This window comes from Malania oleifera, chromosome 7 (genome assembly GCF_029873635.1).
Source record: "Malania oleifera isolate guangnan ecotype guangnan chromosome 7, ASM2987363v1, whole genome shotgun sequence".
NCBI classification, from domain to species: Eukaryota; Viridiplantae; Streptophyta; class Magnoliopsida; order Santalales; family Ximeniaceae; genus Malania; species Malania oleifera.
In genome coordinates, this window is record NC_080423.1 from 26926671 (window position 1) to 26941279 (window position 14609).

A 14609-nucleotide genomic window follows, 5' to 3' on the forward strand; every position below is an offset into this window, starting at 1 on the left:
ACAATCATGCAGCATGCCCCTCTGATTTTCTGAAATCAGGAAAATCTTTCCAACCCCTCTTAGAAACCTCACTACATGTACCAAACCAAAGAGGGGAAAAAATAGAGATCAAGCCAAATTTTTTTCATACAATCCCACATAACTTATCTAGACACTAACAGAATAGGAAAACGCTAGATACAGATCAAGACAAAACAAGTTGTGAATTATCCAAATGAATATCCCTTAACCCATCTTTCCTAATAAACCTATTAAAATTCCACATACTCTGAGATAATTCTACCTCCCTTTTTTCTCCTCAGGAAATCTCACTACATTAAATTTAAAACCATCCTCTACAATCCACCCGGGGGGAGCAAAACCATATATCACAAACACATCATTCTAGAAATAAGAACAAAGAGTTGGCCTAGTCGGAACATAAACCAAAGAGAACCACCACTGACCCCTACCTCTCAACTCCAACAAAACCAAAAGAAAAAGAGAAACCTCAATTCCAGAAATGGATCAAGTATCTCAAAAAATAAGAACACCCCAGGACAAGTCCTAAGACAGGAAACCCTCCCAGTCCTTACACCTATCATCCCACATGCTACTAACTACACCAACACCCACACTCAAATTTTTCATTTCTTGAAAGAGAACAATATGAGGAGAACGTCTATTCAAAATCTCCCTAATCAACCTCGTTTCCCCTAATCCCCAAAGGTCCAACTAGTTTCTTTCTTAGATAATAAAAATTCCATTAAACAAATTTGAGGTAGGATATACACCATTGTTAGTTTTTATAGGGTAAGCGCGTGAGGAGTTAGACCAATGGCATCTAATTAATAAATGAATTTTCCCTATAAATGCAAGAACATGATCAAGAAAAATTTGAGTTACAGAGTTCTTGCATGGCTTGAACTTCACATATGCACAGGCTAGGATCCAAATACTTGTGTAGGGCTCTTTCTAGCCTCTCAACTAAGGATATGGTTATAATCAAGCAAATGGAACTCATCATGGCACAATGTTGCAACTTGCAAGCCTATGAGAAACCAATACAAGGCTAGTGTCTAATCACCAAACATAAGCGCCTTTTCCAAAGTAGGGTTGTCCAATAGTGGATTTTTTAAATAGTACAAAATTGTCTATGAATATTATATAAGGTTCTAAGGAAACAATCCAAATCGACAAGTTAGCCTTTCTCATGGTTCACAACCTTGAAAAGGTGCACATTTTAAGGAATCCATTGCACGGTGTTTCATCATCTAAACCATACTTCACAAGACTACCACTCCAAAGAGTCCAAACCAATAGTTAGATGCTTCATTCAACAGCATTGTAGGAGGACAAATGAAAGTAAACCTACCGAATGGACAACAAAAGTTTATGAAACTTGGAATATAGGGACACTCACGGGTAAAAGCATAGAATTTGTGGACACAATGATTGGAAGAATAATTAATATAATTTGCCTTCAAGAGACTAAGTGAGTGGGGGAGAACCTAGAGAAATTGATATATCAAGATTTAAACTTTGGTACACTAGAAAAGAAAAACATAAGAATAGAGTAGGAATTATTATAGAAAAAAAGAAAAGAAAAACATAAGAATAGAGTAGGAATTATTATAGAAAAAAACTTAAAAGATAGCATTGTTGATGTAAATAGACTAGTGGATAGAATTATAAAAATCAAGATAGTATTAGGACAAGAGATACTAAATATCATCAGAATTTATGCTCCTCAAGTCAGCTTAGCAAAAAATCTTAAGAGACAATTTAGGGAAGATACGGATAGTATCATACAAGGCATACTAGGGATTGAGAAGATATTTATAAGAGGAGATCTGAATGGACACGTTGAAAGGGATAATAAAAATTGTGAGAGGAAACATAGAGGATATGGATATGGAGACAAAAATGAGCCTGGGGAGATGATCTTATACTTCACTATGTCATATGATTTTCGTATAGTGAATACTTGCTTTAAGAAGAGAGAAGAAGACTTAGTAACCTTTAAAAGTGGACAAAATAGAAGTCAAATAGATTTTTTTTTAACTAGGAGGGTAGATCGTTTATCATGCAAGGATTGTAAAGTTATTCTAGGTGAAAGTCTAACCACACAACATAGAGTTTTAGTGTTAGATCTATGTATTAAAAAATAGAAGAAAAAGGATAAAATAAAATAGTGTAAGAGAACTAGGTGGTGGAACCTAAAAGGAGAAAATAAAATAAAATTTAAAGATAGAATTGATCAAAGATGGGGATTGAACTATAGAGGATGGGATAGACACAAATACTCTTTGGAGTAGATTAGCTAGCTCAATTAAAAAGATATCAAAAGAGATTTTAGGAGAAATCAAGGGGAAAATTCTCATATAGCAAAGAAAGATGGTGGTGAAATAAAGATGCACAAAAAGCCGTAAAGACAAAAAGAATTTGGTATAAAACGTGGCAAAAATGTAGAAACAGGGATAACTTTGAAAAGTATAAGGAGAAGAGAAAAGATGCAAAAAAGGTCGTTAATGAAGCTAAATACGGGTCATTTAATAGTTTCTATGATAGATTAGATACAAAAAAGGAGAAAGAGATATATTTAAACTTGTTAAAGCTAGAGAAAGGAAGAGTGAGGACTTAGGAAATGTAAAATGTATAAAAACTGAAGATGATATTGTCTTGGTTAAGGATGAAGACATTAAAGAAAGATGGCGAAGTTACTTTAGTAAGTTGTTTAATGAAAACCAAATATAAGGCTTAAACTTAGAATTGTCAAATGAGGAAAAGACTAAAAATATTAGATTTATTAGCAAAATTTGAGTTAACGAAATTAAGTTTGCACTAAAAAATGAAAAATGGGAAAGCTATAGAACCAAATAACATCCCAATTGAAGTTTGGAAATGCTTAGGTAAAAATGGGATTCTATGGTTAACTAATTAATTTAACACAATTATAAAAACTAAGACAATGTCAGATGAATGAAGGAAAAGCACTTTAATACCTATATATAAAAATAAAGGAGATATAAAATGGTAATAAGTATCATGAAATTAAACTTATGATTCATACAATGAAACTAAGGGAAATGGTAGTTAAACAAAGATTAAGGTTAGAAACAAAGGTCTTAGAAAATCAATTTGGTTTTATGCCTGGGAGATCTACCACAGAAGCTCTATGTCTTTTAAGAAAATTAATGGAAAAGTTTAGGAAAAAGAAGAGGGACTTGCATATGGTATTTATTGACCTAGAGAAAGCATATGATAGGATACCTAGGGAAGTTCTATGGTGGGTTTTACAAAAAAAAAAAAAGACGTGCATGTAGTAGGTATATTGATGTTATTAAAGATATTTACGATGGAGTAATGAATAGTATAAGTACTATAGATGGAGAAATTAGAGAATTTCCAATCAACATAGGTGTATATCAAGGATCTTCTTTGAGCCCTTATCTTTTTGCTTTAGTGATGGACCAATTGACTAAGAGTATTCAGAAGGAGGTTCCATGGTGTATGTTGTTTGCAAATGATATTGTATTAATTGATGAAACTAGAAACGAAGTAGAGACTAAGTTAAAATTATGGAGAGAAGCTTTACAATCTAGAGGTTTTAGGATAAGTAGAAATAAGACAGAATATATGAAATGTAATTTTAGTAATGGTAGAAGGATTATTGGGAATGGGAGAGCTTAGCACAACGGTAAGGTTGTCGCCATGTGACCCGGAGGTCACGGGTTTAAGGCGTAGAAACAGCCTCTTGCAAATATGCAAGGTAAGGCAGTGTATTACAGACCCATTGTGGTTTGCCCCTTCCCTGGACCCCGCATACGAAGGAGCTTTGTGCACCGGGCTGCCCTTTTTCTTTTTTTAGGAGGAATATTGGAGACAAAGTTCAACTTGATGATGAAGAAATAAATAGCATTTGTAAATTTCAATACCTTGGATCTATTATGAAAGCTAAAGAAGAAATTGAAGATGATGCAATGCATAGAGTTAAAGCAGGTTGGGTAAGAAGTGCTTCAAATGTGCTTTGTGATCGTAGAATACTTTTAAAAATCAAAAGGGAAGTTTTATAGGACAGCTATAAGACTAGCTATGCTATATGGATCAGAATGTTGGGCGACAAAGAAACAGAATATCCAAAAAGTAAAAGTTGCCAAGATGAGAATGCTTAGATAGATGAGTGGTATAACATTGAAAGAAAAATTAAAGAATGAACATATTCACGGAAAGTTAGGTGTAGCTCCTATAAAAGATAAGATAAAGGAGGGATGACTTAGGAGGTATGGACACTTGCAACGTAGGCCACATAGTGCGCCAGTAAGGAAGAGTGAGTTAGTTACTGTGGGGGGCAATAGAAGGGGTAGGGGTAAACCTAAAATAACTTGGAAGGAGATAGTGAGTAAGGATTTAATATGCCTGAATCTATCAAAAGAAATGGTCCATGACCGCATAAATTGGCGGAAAAGGATTCTTATACCCAACCCCACCTAGTGGGACTTAAGGCTTGGTTTTGTTGTTGTTGTTTACATCGCCAAACGGACTACAATGTGTACATTGTCATTAGACCATCTAACCATCTTGAAACATATATACCCATGTGCATTCCTAAATAGTTCAGTTTAATTTCTAGCAACATTTAATCAAGAAAAAGACAACTATATAAACGACTGCTGATTGGTTATTAAATACATAATTACTGTGGACTACCAGATTGTTGCATGCAGATGCAACATGTGGATCCCTCTCCCCGAAACCTTCCTTAGCTTCTTGCAAGGCAGACAAAAAATATTTTTCAGCTTCCACTAGTCGCCCCTGCAGACGCAAGAGGTAAACAATCAAAGCATAAGACAAAGAAAGCTGCTTCGAATAGCAAACAAATAAAAATGAAGGACCAAAGTTTGCCATGACAAAAGAAGAGCTTTCCTGCAGGAATAAATCCCTCGCATTATCTGTAAAAACTCTCCACTTAGATGTATGTAAATTTGATATAACAGATCCATCTTCAATTCTGCGCAAGCCAGTCTTGTCTGCCCCTCCAGTGACATTTTCAGATCTCAACTCATTCGAAATATCTTGGGCTAAAACTGAGTTGGCATTTATCCCAAGAATTATTGCTATATGAAGGAAAACACAATAGTTAACAAAAGAAGAGTGCAATGATTAAAAAAAAAAAATTATCAATTAAACATAAAGTAACATAAACCCCAAGGTCAAGGTTGTGTTCTTGACAAAAAATAAGACAAAGACCCATGTAAAGGGAGCAGTTAAAAGCTTGAAATGTGCTCACTGTTAACAAGTAAAAGTAAATTTCCACCATCTATTGAATCACAAATAGTACAGACACACCCAACTGACCCATCCACCACACCGAAAAGAATCCATCGTCACAAACCCCCTCATTTAAGTACTAGAAGCACATAAAAGATATTTGAGATCATAAAGTGTTCCAATAAAACCCAAAGAATTGGCAAGCTACACCAAGACAAAACAAATGTTATAAGGATGATGAATATAAATTCAGTAACTAACCCAACCACCACATTGAAAAGAATTCCTCCTCCACAAATCCCCACATGTAAGTACTAGAAGCAGATAAAAGATATTTGATATTACAAATTCTCCTAAAACTCAAAGAACTTGCAAATCATGCAAGATAAAACAAATGTTATAAGGATGATGAATATGAATTCAGTATTAAATATCTGAAAACCTGGAGAAAAGAAAAGATATCACCTTGTCCATATATGACAACCCATAGACGAAAATCTTTAAAATGCCTCCCCCAGCTATAGCCTTTGGATCCATTCTGATGAAAAATTTTCAATCCACCTGGAAACAACACTGACTGTGCTGGTGAGGAAGTAACTGATGTTTAAAGAATAAATAAGTAAATAAATAATAACAAAAGCAAAGAACCACTGCAACATCTTCAAACAGGTCACTTTTCTTTCTTTGCTAGGCACGTTGTTGCTATTTTAAATAGGACCATGGAGTTGCCACACTGCCATCCCATATACAAAAACAAAGCCAGATCAAAGCAAGAAAGAATCACAGTTAAAAATTCAAGCCAAGAAGAGTTTTTTATTATATATAGAAAAAGAAGCTTTATCAAACCAAGCAAGACACAGATGCAATAGCAGAGAACCAGAAACCCTCACACAAGAACACAAGAAAAATGAAAAATCACTTCAACATAATAAAGCCATCCAATGCATCTCCTTCAGTATCCCCAATTCAACTGAGGAGAATTATTCAGCTGAAGTGGTCAGTAACCCTAGTAATCAACTTCCAGGGGCCTGCTTGATAAATGTTGCTGCTTCTAAAGGTATTCTCCCCACTCCAAAGCATTCTGTTAATTCTTTATAATTCTCTGTTGTGTCATAGGGGGTCAACCAAAAGGGGGATTCGCATACTGTGGACCTTCTAGGAGATGAGAAGGCAACATAAGAATGGAGAGAAGTGTTTAGGCAGTATCAGTTGTAATCAATGAAGCTTCTCTCATGGAATGCCAGGGGTTTCGGGAATATTTGGAAGCATAGAGTTGTTAGAAGTTAATTAATAAAGTTCACCCTCATATTTTTTGTTCCCTTAGGAATCTAAGGTAAAGGTAGTGGATATTTTTTTGGAGAGATTACTTGGGAATCAAGGCTTAAAGACTGGGAGTTTAGCTCTTCCTCTGGGACAACCAGGGGGGCAGATTATAGTGTGGGATACTAGGATAATTCCAGTATAGTTTTTTTCTATTCCCATGTATTAGAGGGGAGGGGTTTTAGGGATTGGTGGTTCACATCTCTTTACAGGCCTAAGTTGTCCACCAGGCAGGCTTCTTTTTTGATGAGTTCGCCACTCTCCTGGGCCTCTATGCTTTGCACTGGGTGGTTGGAGGCGATTTCAATGTTATTTGCCTTGCAAGTGATAGATTGGGGGGTTCAAGGGTGATTAGCAGTATGAGGATGTTTGACTCCTTCATTCAAAACTACGGCCTGAAGGATGCTGCTTTGTTAAAGGTTATTTTACTTGGGTGGCATCAGGTGGTAGGCTTGCATCTTCCTATTGATTGTTTGCTTGTGGCTGCACTTGAACCTCACCCATAGGTGCAACGTCAGGCAAGTGGCGCTACACAGTAACTTGCTCCCCTTACTTCTTTTTGAGGCAAGACACATGAAAAACTAGATGTACCTTAGAACCTGTTGGTAAGTTAATACAATAAGCAACAGGGCCTATACGTTTTAGGATCTTATAAGGCCCGCAGAATCAAGGAGACAACTTCATTGAGGAAAGAATAATCACATATATTTGTCTCTAGGTTTGTAGACTGCCAATCTCCCACTGAGAATTACCTTTCACTATGGTGCTTATCAGCTTGCTGTTTCATATGAGCTTGAGCTACAACAAGATTTTACTTGAGGAGTTGAAGCACTTTGTCTTGATCATGTAACTCCTTGTTAACTTGATCAACTCTTGATGATAGAGCTAAATACCTAGCAAGAATAGGAGAAGCTCAACCATAAAGGGCCTCAAATGCAGTAAAATTGATGGAGGAATTATATGTGGTATTATACCATCATTCTACCCATGGAGCCATCACACCCAATCCTTCGATTTGTCACTAGCAAAGCAACAAAGATAAGTCTCCAAGAACCTGTTAACAACTTCAGTTTGCCCATCTGATTGTGGATGATATGCAGTGCCCATAATCAATTGTATTCCTTGCAAATGGAAAAGCTACTTCCAAAAGTTGTTGGCAAAGACTTTGTCACAGTCACTGACAATAGACTGAGGAATTCCATGCAACTTGACAATATTCTCAACAAAAGTACGAGCAACACTCATAGCAGTATAAGGGTGAGTTATGGCCAAAAAATGAGCATATTTTGTGAGACAGTCCACAACAACAAAAATAGTAGACTTGCCATGAGACAATGGTAGTACCTCAATGAAATTCATAAAGATATCAATCCTAGCTTCTTCAGGAATAGGAAGAGGTTGTAGAAAGCCTGGACTCGCCACGGTTTCCCCTTTCTGTCATTGACAAACATCACATTCCTCCACAAACTTTTTGATTTCACCCTTCATTCCCTCCCAATAAAATTCCTGAGAAATGCGCTTGTAGGTTCTAAGAAAACCAGAGTGACCTACAGCTAGTGATGCGTGTAATTCTTGCAGTATGGTTTGCTTGTGGGCTGAATTGGACACTAATAAAATCCTCCTTATTTACAGTAATTTTAAAGAGTCCGAAAGGTAAGGAGGGACTGAAGTTGGCTCTTTTGTAGCTTTTGGATAATACCTCTAGTCTCCAAGTTTTGCCACCATTCCTTCCTAATTTGTTCAAGAGTAGTACATGCAAATACAGATATAGCTATAAGTTCAACTTGTTCAGCAAGTCATGAGAGTGCATCTGCCACCACATTCTCAGTTCCTTTATTATAAATAGTCTCATAGTCATAGCCCAACAACTTAGTGACCCACTTTTGTTGTTCCATGGAAGAGATTCCTTGCTCCAAAAAATACTTCAAACTCTTGCGATCAGTTCAGACTTGGAAATGTCAACCAATTAAATATGACCTCCACTTCGTAACTGCATGCACTATGGCTAGCATTTCTTTGTCATAAACAAACATGCCAATGTGGAATGGATAAAAAACCTAACCAATAAAAGCAATAGGGCATCTGTTTTGCTTTAAGACTGCACCAATGCTAACTCCTGATGCATCAAACTCAATAATGAACACCTTATTGAAATCTGGCAAAGCAAGAACTGGTGTGGTGGATGTTGTGTGCTTAAGCTTGACAAAGGCTTGTTCAGCTTCCTCACTCCATTCGAATGCATCTTTTTCTAGTGGAGCCCTAATCTTTCTGTAATCCTTAAAAAACTTGTGCTAGTAACCAATTACCCCAAAAATCCTCTCAGCATTTTGATTGTTTGTGGAAGGGGTGTAATCGGTTTAGTTCGGTCATGGGCCAAACCAAAAATTGAACCGAACCGTGCGATTTTTGAACTTCCCAAACCAACTGCACTATCCCGCGGAAAACCAAACAATAGCGGTTCTGTTATGATTTTTTCAGCTTTTAACCAATTTTCTTATTATTTAACAATTATTTTTCACAAGGGAGGGAGGCAGAGCCGCAAAGGTCATCAGCCGTCGATGGCAATGGTGCAACACAGATGCGCTGCCTAGCGTCGATTTCGACTCTTCGTGTGTCTAAGAGACTGAGATTGAGAGAGTCAAAGACAGAGTTGAGACTCGAGAGACAAAGTTGACAAAGAGAAATTGAGAGTCTGAGAAAGAGGACCGAGAGGCAGTCAGGCAGAGTCAGCGACGATGGCGAGTCAGTCGCAGACACAGAGAGGAGAGAGCACTCAGAATCTCAGATACTATAGTCTAAAATTGAAACCCTAACCCCCGAGTCCCCGACGACTCCACCCCCAGTCCCCAGCCCAAATTTATATATAATTATATATTAACTATTAATATTAAGTAATTATATTAACTTTTATATATATTTTTAATTTAAATCGGTTTTTCGATTTTTTCAGTTCGGCTATGTTTTGAAACCGAAACTGAAACTAATAATTTACAATTTTGAAAATCGAAACCGAACCCGAATACTGAAAAATCGAACCACTCATGATTTCAGTCTAGTTTTCGATTTTTCAGTAATTTTTGTACACCCCTAGTTTGTGGAATAGGCCAATTTGTCATCACTTGTATTTCAGAATGGTCAATTGAAACACCTTCTTGGGAAACAATATGCCCAAGGTATTCCACATGTGATTGAGCAAAACTGCATTTAGATTTCTTGACAAACAAATGATGCTCATGAAGAGTGATGAGTGCAATTTGCAAATGACTTAAATGATCTTCAAGAGATGAGCTATATATCAAGACATCGTCAAAAAATATAAGAACAAACTTACATATGTTAGGTCGAAAAACGTCATACATGAGAGATTGGAAGGTTGAAGTGGCATTGGTTAACCCAAAAGGCATAACCAAGAACTCGTAATGACCATCGTGAGTTCTAAATGAAGTCTTCTGAATATCATCCTTGTGTAGCCGAATCTAGTGATGGCCTGATCTCAAGTTGAGTTTGGTGAACTGCTGAGCACCTCCCAACTCATTTAACAACTCATCCACAACAAGAATATAATATTTATCCTTCACAGTGTTCTTGTTTAGTGCTCAATAATCAACACACATCTACCAAAAGTCATCCTTCTTCTTCACCAATAAGACAAGTGAAGAATATAGACTGATACTTGGTTGAATTATGCCCGCATCTAACATTTTTTTCACTATCTTTTCTATTTATGCTTTTTGAAAATAAAGATAGCAAAAAGGCTGGACATTAGTAGAGACACTACCTGGCAATAGAGGAATATAGTGATCATGTGTTCACTAAGTTAGCAATCCCTATGCCTCTACAAATATGTTAGGAAATTCTAAAATAAGAGAGTCTAGCCCTTCATCCTGGCCAGATTGATGTTGTAACTCTAGTGCTCGAAGTTGAACCAAGCAACCATGTCGCTCCTTTTTAAGGAGCTTCTCCATACGATGGCTTGAAACTGTAGTGACATTACCACAAAACATTTGCCTATAAGAGTCACTCTCTAGCTATTCATGACAAACCTCATAACCAGCTTAGAGAAATTCCAAGCTATCTCACCTAAAGTCCTTAACCATTCAATACCCAAAACCACTTCAGTCTTCTAGTGGCAGCAAAAAGAAAACAACATACAAGCCATGGTTTTGCATGGTAAGTTTAACCTTCGCACGCTTGCTCTGACATGTGAAGGTCCTTCCATCTGCAACCTTCACATCAAACTTTTCACATTACTCTACAAGATAAGCTAGTTGTTTAGCAATTTTAGTGTCCATGAAATTATTAGTGATATCCGTATGACCGTATCAATTAAGATAGTAACAGGTTTGCATTTTAGAAAGCCACTAATTTTCATGGTATGAGGATTAGCACAACCAACTAGAGCATGAACTAAAGAAGTGATAGATTCATCATTATCAACAAATTCCATACCTTTATGATCTGAATAAGGGGGGTCATCCTTAACCTCTTCTGGCTCCTCCATTGGTTCAATCATCAATAGTCGTCCCTTATTGCAGCGGTGGCCTCTATGCCACTTTTCATCACAATGCTAGCAGAAACCATTTGTCATTCTCTCTTTGACCTTCCGGCACAAGGCAGGCGTCAGCTCCCATACATGGTCTTACGACTTTGCGGAGACCTGTGTTTTTGGTAAACAGTCGCCCGGGCCTGGTCACAAGTTCCTCTTAAGTCAATCGTTTGGCAAGAGGATTGCAAGGAGCAGGTGGTGTGATAGTGCTACTAACATTCAAATTGCTAATGGTCTTGTTGGAGTGATGTCATTCTTCTCCCAACTTCTCTTCTTCTAATCGTGCAAAGGAAATTATAGCAGTCATAGTTCGTGGCTGATGTACTTTGACCTCACGCCGAATGTCAAGTAGGAGACCTTCAATAAAAATACCAACAAGTTGGCTTTCATTCCAATCTTTAGTCTTGTTTAATAGCCACTCAAATCATGTTTGGTACTCCAAGCCAGTGCTAGTTCGGCATGTCTTAGCATGCTCTCCATTGATATTATCATATCCAGTGGGCCCAAATTGAACAAGTAATCTAGATACAAATTCTACCCATGAAGGCATTCTATAGCAAGCTTCAAACTAGTTATACCATTGAATATCATCGCAATTCAGACTAATAGAAGCAAACTCAACTTTAGATGTTTCTGGAGTGCGGTGAAAGTGAAAGTAATTTTCAACCCTAGGAACTCAATCGATAGGGTCATCACTATCCCACAGAGGAAATTCCACCTTCATACGAGAAGGACCACAATCACACTCTCCTTGGTAGCCTCCTTTGCGCACATACAGCTGCTACCTACGATTAGCTTATGTAAAGGCATCATCTTCTCTCTTTTTGTGAGAAGATGTAATAAGTAGTTTAGAGAACGATGCCTGGATCTCTTCAAATTGAGAGTTAAACATATTGCTAAGTTCAGCCTTTAGCATAGCTTCCATCTAGGACTCTACCGAATTTTCTGAGGCCATTGCTTCTGAGTGAAAATCAAGAATCCCAAGATCTTGCTTTTGTTGGCGAATTAACAGTGTCCACGATAATGTCGGCTCTGATATCAAATGATAAGACCCTAGAGTTTATCGTGGAGAAACTAAGGAAAATTTAAGAAGGAAAAATAGTAAGAGAAAATAGGGTTTGATCACTTCGAATGGATCTGCCTCCAAATTAGCCAAAGGCTATGAATTATGTTATTTCTTGGATGGAAAAGTCCCATAGGGTTACATGTATATAGGGTAGGGAAACTTACTCCTATTAAGAATGTAAAATATCCAAATCCAAGTCCTTAATGGACTCAATCCCCATCGATTTGGGAATCCTAACACATTAAATAAAAATCCCAACATTAAACAATCCTAACATCAAAGGATATGCCTCCAAATTAGCCAAAGGCTATGAATTATGTTATTGCTTGGATGGAAAAGTCCCGTAAGGTTACATATATATAGGGTAAGGAAACTTACTCCTATTAGGAATGTAAAATATCCCAATCCAAGTCCTTAATGGACTCAATCACAATTGATTTGGGAAACCTAACACATTAAATAAAAATCCCAACATTAAATAATCCTAACATTAAATAGAGTTCATTGGGAATCGTTAAAGATTAATTAGAAATCCCAATTTATTTGGGAATCCTATTACTAAATAGAAAATCCCAACTGATTTGGGAATCCTAACACCCAAGTGGATCCTAGGAGTTCCACACACACAAAACCATTCCATAATGGTAGGGTTAACAGTGTAGCATTGACATTGGATGGAATGATGAATATTGCAATATCGTTCAAGGTATGGAAGCTTATTTTATAAGTTTAGTGACCCCAGTAGGATTTAATCAACCCTATATTTGGAGAGACCTTTGACTTGGAGTTGCATTGGATTTGGATAAAATGTAATAAATTTGTCTAAATCCACCCAAATCAAAATCCAAGGTCCGAAATCCATGCTCCCAAGGGCAGCATAAGGTTTTTCCTTGCAAAATTTACTCATTTCCATGATATCAATACATGTCATTAACAACAGACAATCATGTTTCAGCCAATTCTCAGGGTGTCAATTACCAATTGACAAAAAATAGTGATATCCCTAAAGTTGGCATAGTATTTTCAATCTTCAATGCATCCACAGGACACCAAATAAACTGTCTCAGTCAGCAGATAATCGTCTACAACTCCTCTAACTTACTTTGGAAAGCAAATTCAGAGTTGATTTGAGCTGTAAAAGCAATAACAGCACTTCCAACAATGCAAGCAAACTGTGTCTAAATAAACAAATCCAGCAACAACAACGAGAATAAAAACCGTTAATGAAGAAGAAATTCCAACCGTTGCGCAGCAAGACAGTACTAAGAAAGAGAGAGAGAGAATACTTGAGCGACGAGAAGTGAGAGGTTTGGCGGCTTGTCGGCAACAAGTAGCAGCGACTGATTGAGAAGAAAGTTGTAACCTCTTGAGGAAACCAGCAGCGGCCTGTCGAACAGACATCGGCAATAGTGAGAGAGAAGGAGAGAGACGAAAAGACTGGACCTTGTTTTTCTATATGGTTTGCCGGTGCTTCGTGCGAGGCACTTTGAAATTCCCTCGGCTATACTACTAGTTGGAAACTTCTACGACTAATGAGTCAAATGACACTGGGAAAGAGAAATTGAATAATCGAATCCAACAACAAAATTAAGTTAAATAGGATTGAAATTTTGATTAACTATATTTAGAATTCTTTATATTTTTAGTTATCAATTTAACTTTGATGCAGCCTATTTAATAATCACAATTAGTTGAACAAGATAGATATATTATACACTATCTATATATTTTATATTATTGATTATATCATCCTTGTACACCTTCTCATAATGTAATAGTGATCATTCGGTTAAAATAGATCATTTTAGAAAAGAGATCATCTAGATAAGGTGAATTACATATCGTCTAATCACACTAGTGACTAAGTGCAAAGTTCTCACACTAGTGACTAAGTGCATAATTACCCATACAAAAAAAAAAGTCAAGCATTACAAATAAGGTATAAATCGCTTAAATGACGAAATCGCTAATCCCAAGGCAATACAAAAATTTCAAGTAGTCACTGAGACGATAGAGACCATACAGTTATCAAATGACAATGCCCGCGTAAGTTATCGGTCAAAGTTTGTCCATCAGAAAGCAGATAAGTATTGGACAAGCATATCAATTATTATAAATTAAACTTCTTATGTTTTTTTTTTAGGTTGTGAAATAGTCTCAATTTATAATTGAGTTTTAAATGTTTTAGAAATGTACTCTACCATTTGAATTTATTATTTAAATTTTATAGCTGTAACAATTGAACTGGAATAATTGATTTTTTTTCATATAAATCTTATTTATTTAAATCTTTACTTTGAACCATACAATGTTGATTGACATTATTTCGCCATTTTTGTGGTACTAATTTATACCATCTAATCGGAGACATATGAATTTGATTGGAAAATGGTATAAATATGTATAATGATTATTATAAAGTGATCT

At 36.5% G+C, this 14609-nt stretch overlaps 1 protein-coding gene across 4 annotated transcripts in view; it reads right to left on the reverse strand.

The window, feature by feature from the left end:
- Positions 1–13689, reverse strand: part of LOC131160474 (uncharacterized) — a 179143-nt gene extending 165454 nt beyond the window's left edge. For all 4 annotated transcript variants that reach the window (XM_058116186.1, XM_058116182.1, XM_058116184.1 and 1 more), the window contains exons 1-4: positions 13469–13689; positions 5716–5811; positions 4905–5096; positions 4690–4793 (exon numbers count right to left, since the gene is read on the reverse strand). In XM_058116186.1, coding sequence (XP_057972169.1) covers positions 4690–4793; positions 4905–5096; positions 5716–5811; positions 13469–13583 — 507 coding nt within the window. In that variant the 5' untranslated portion in view covers positions 13584–13689. The remainder of the gene's footprint in view (positions 1–4689; positions 4794–4904; positions 5097–5715; positions 5812–13468) is intronic.
- Positions 13690–14609: the final 920 nt, after the last annotated feature.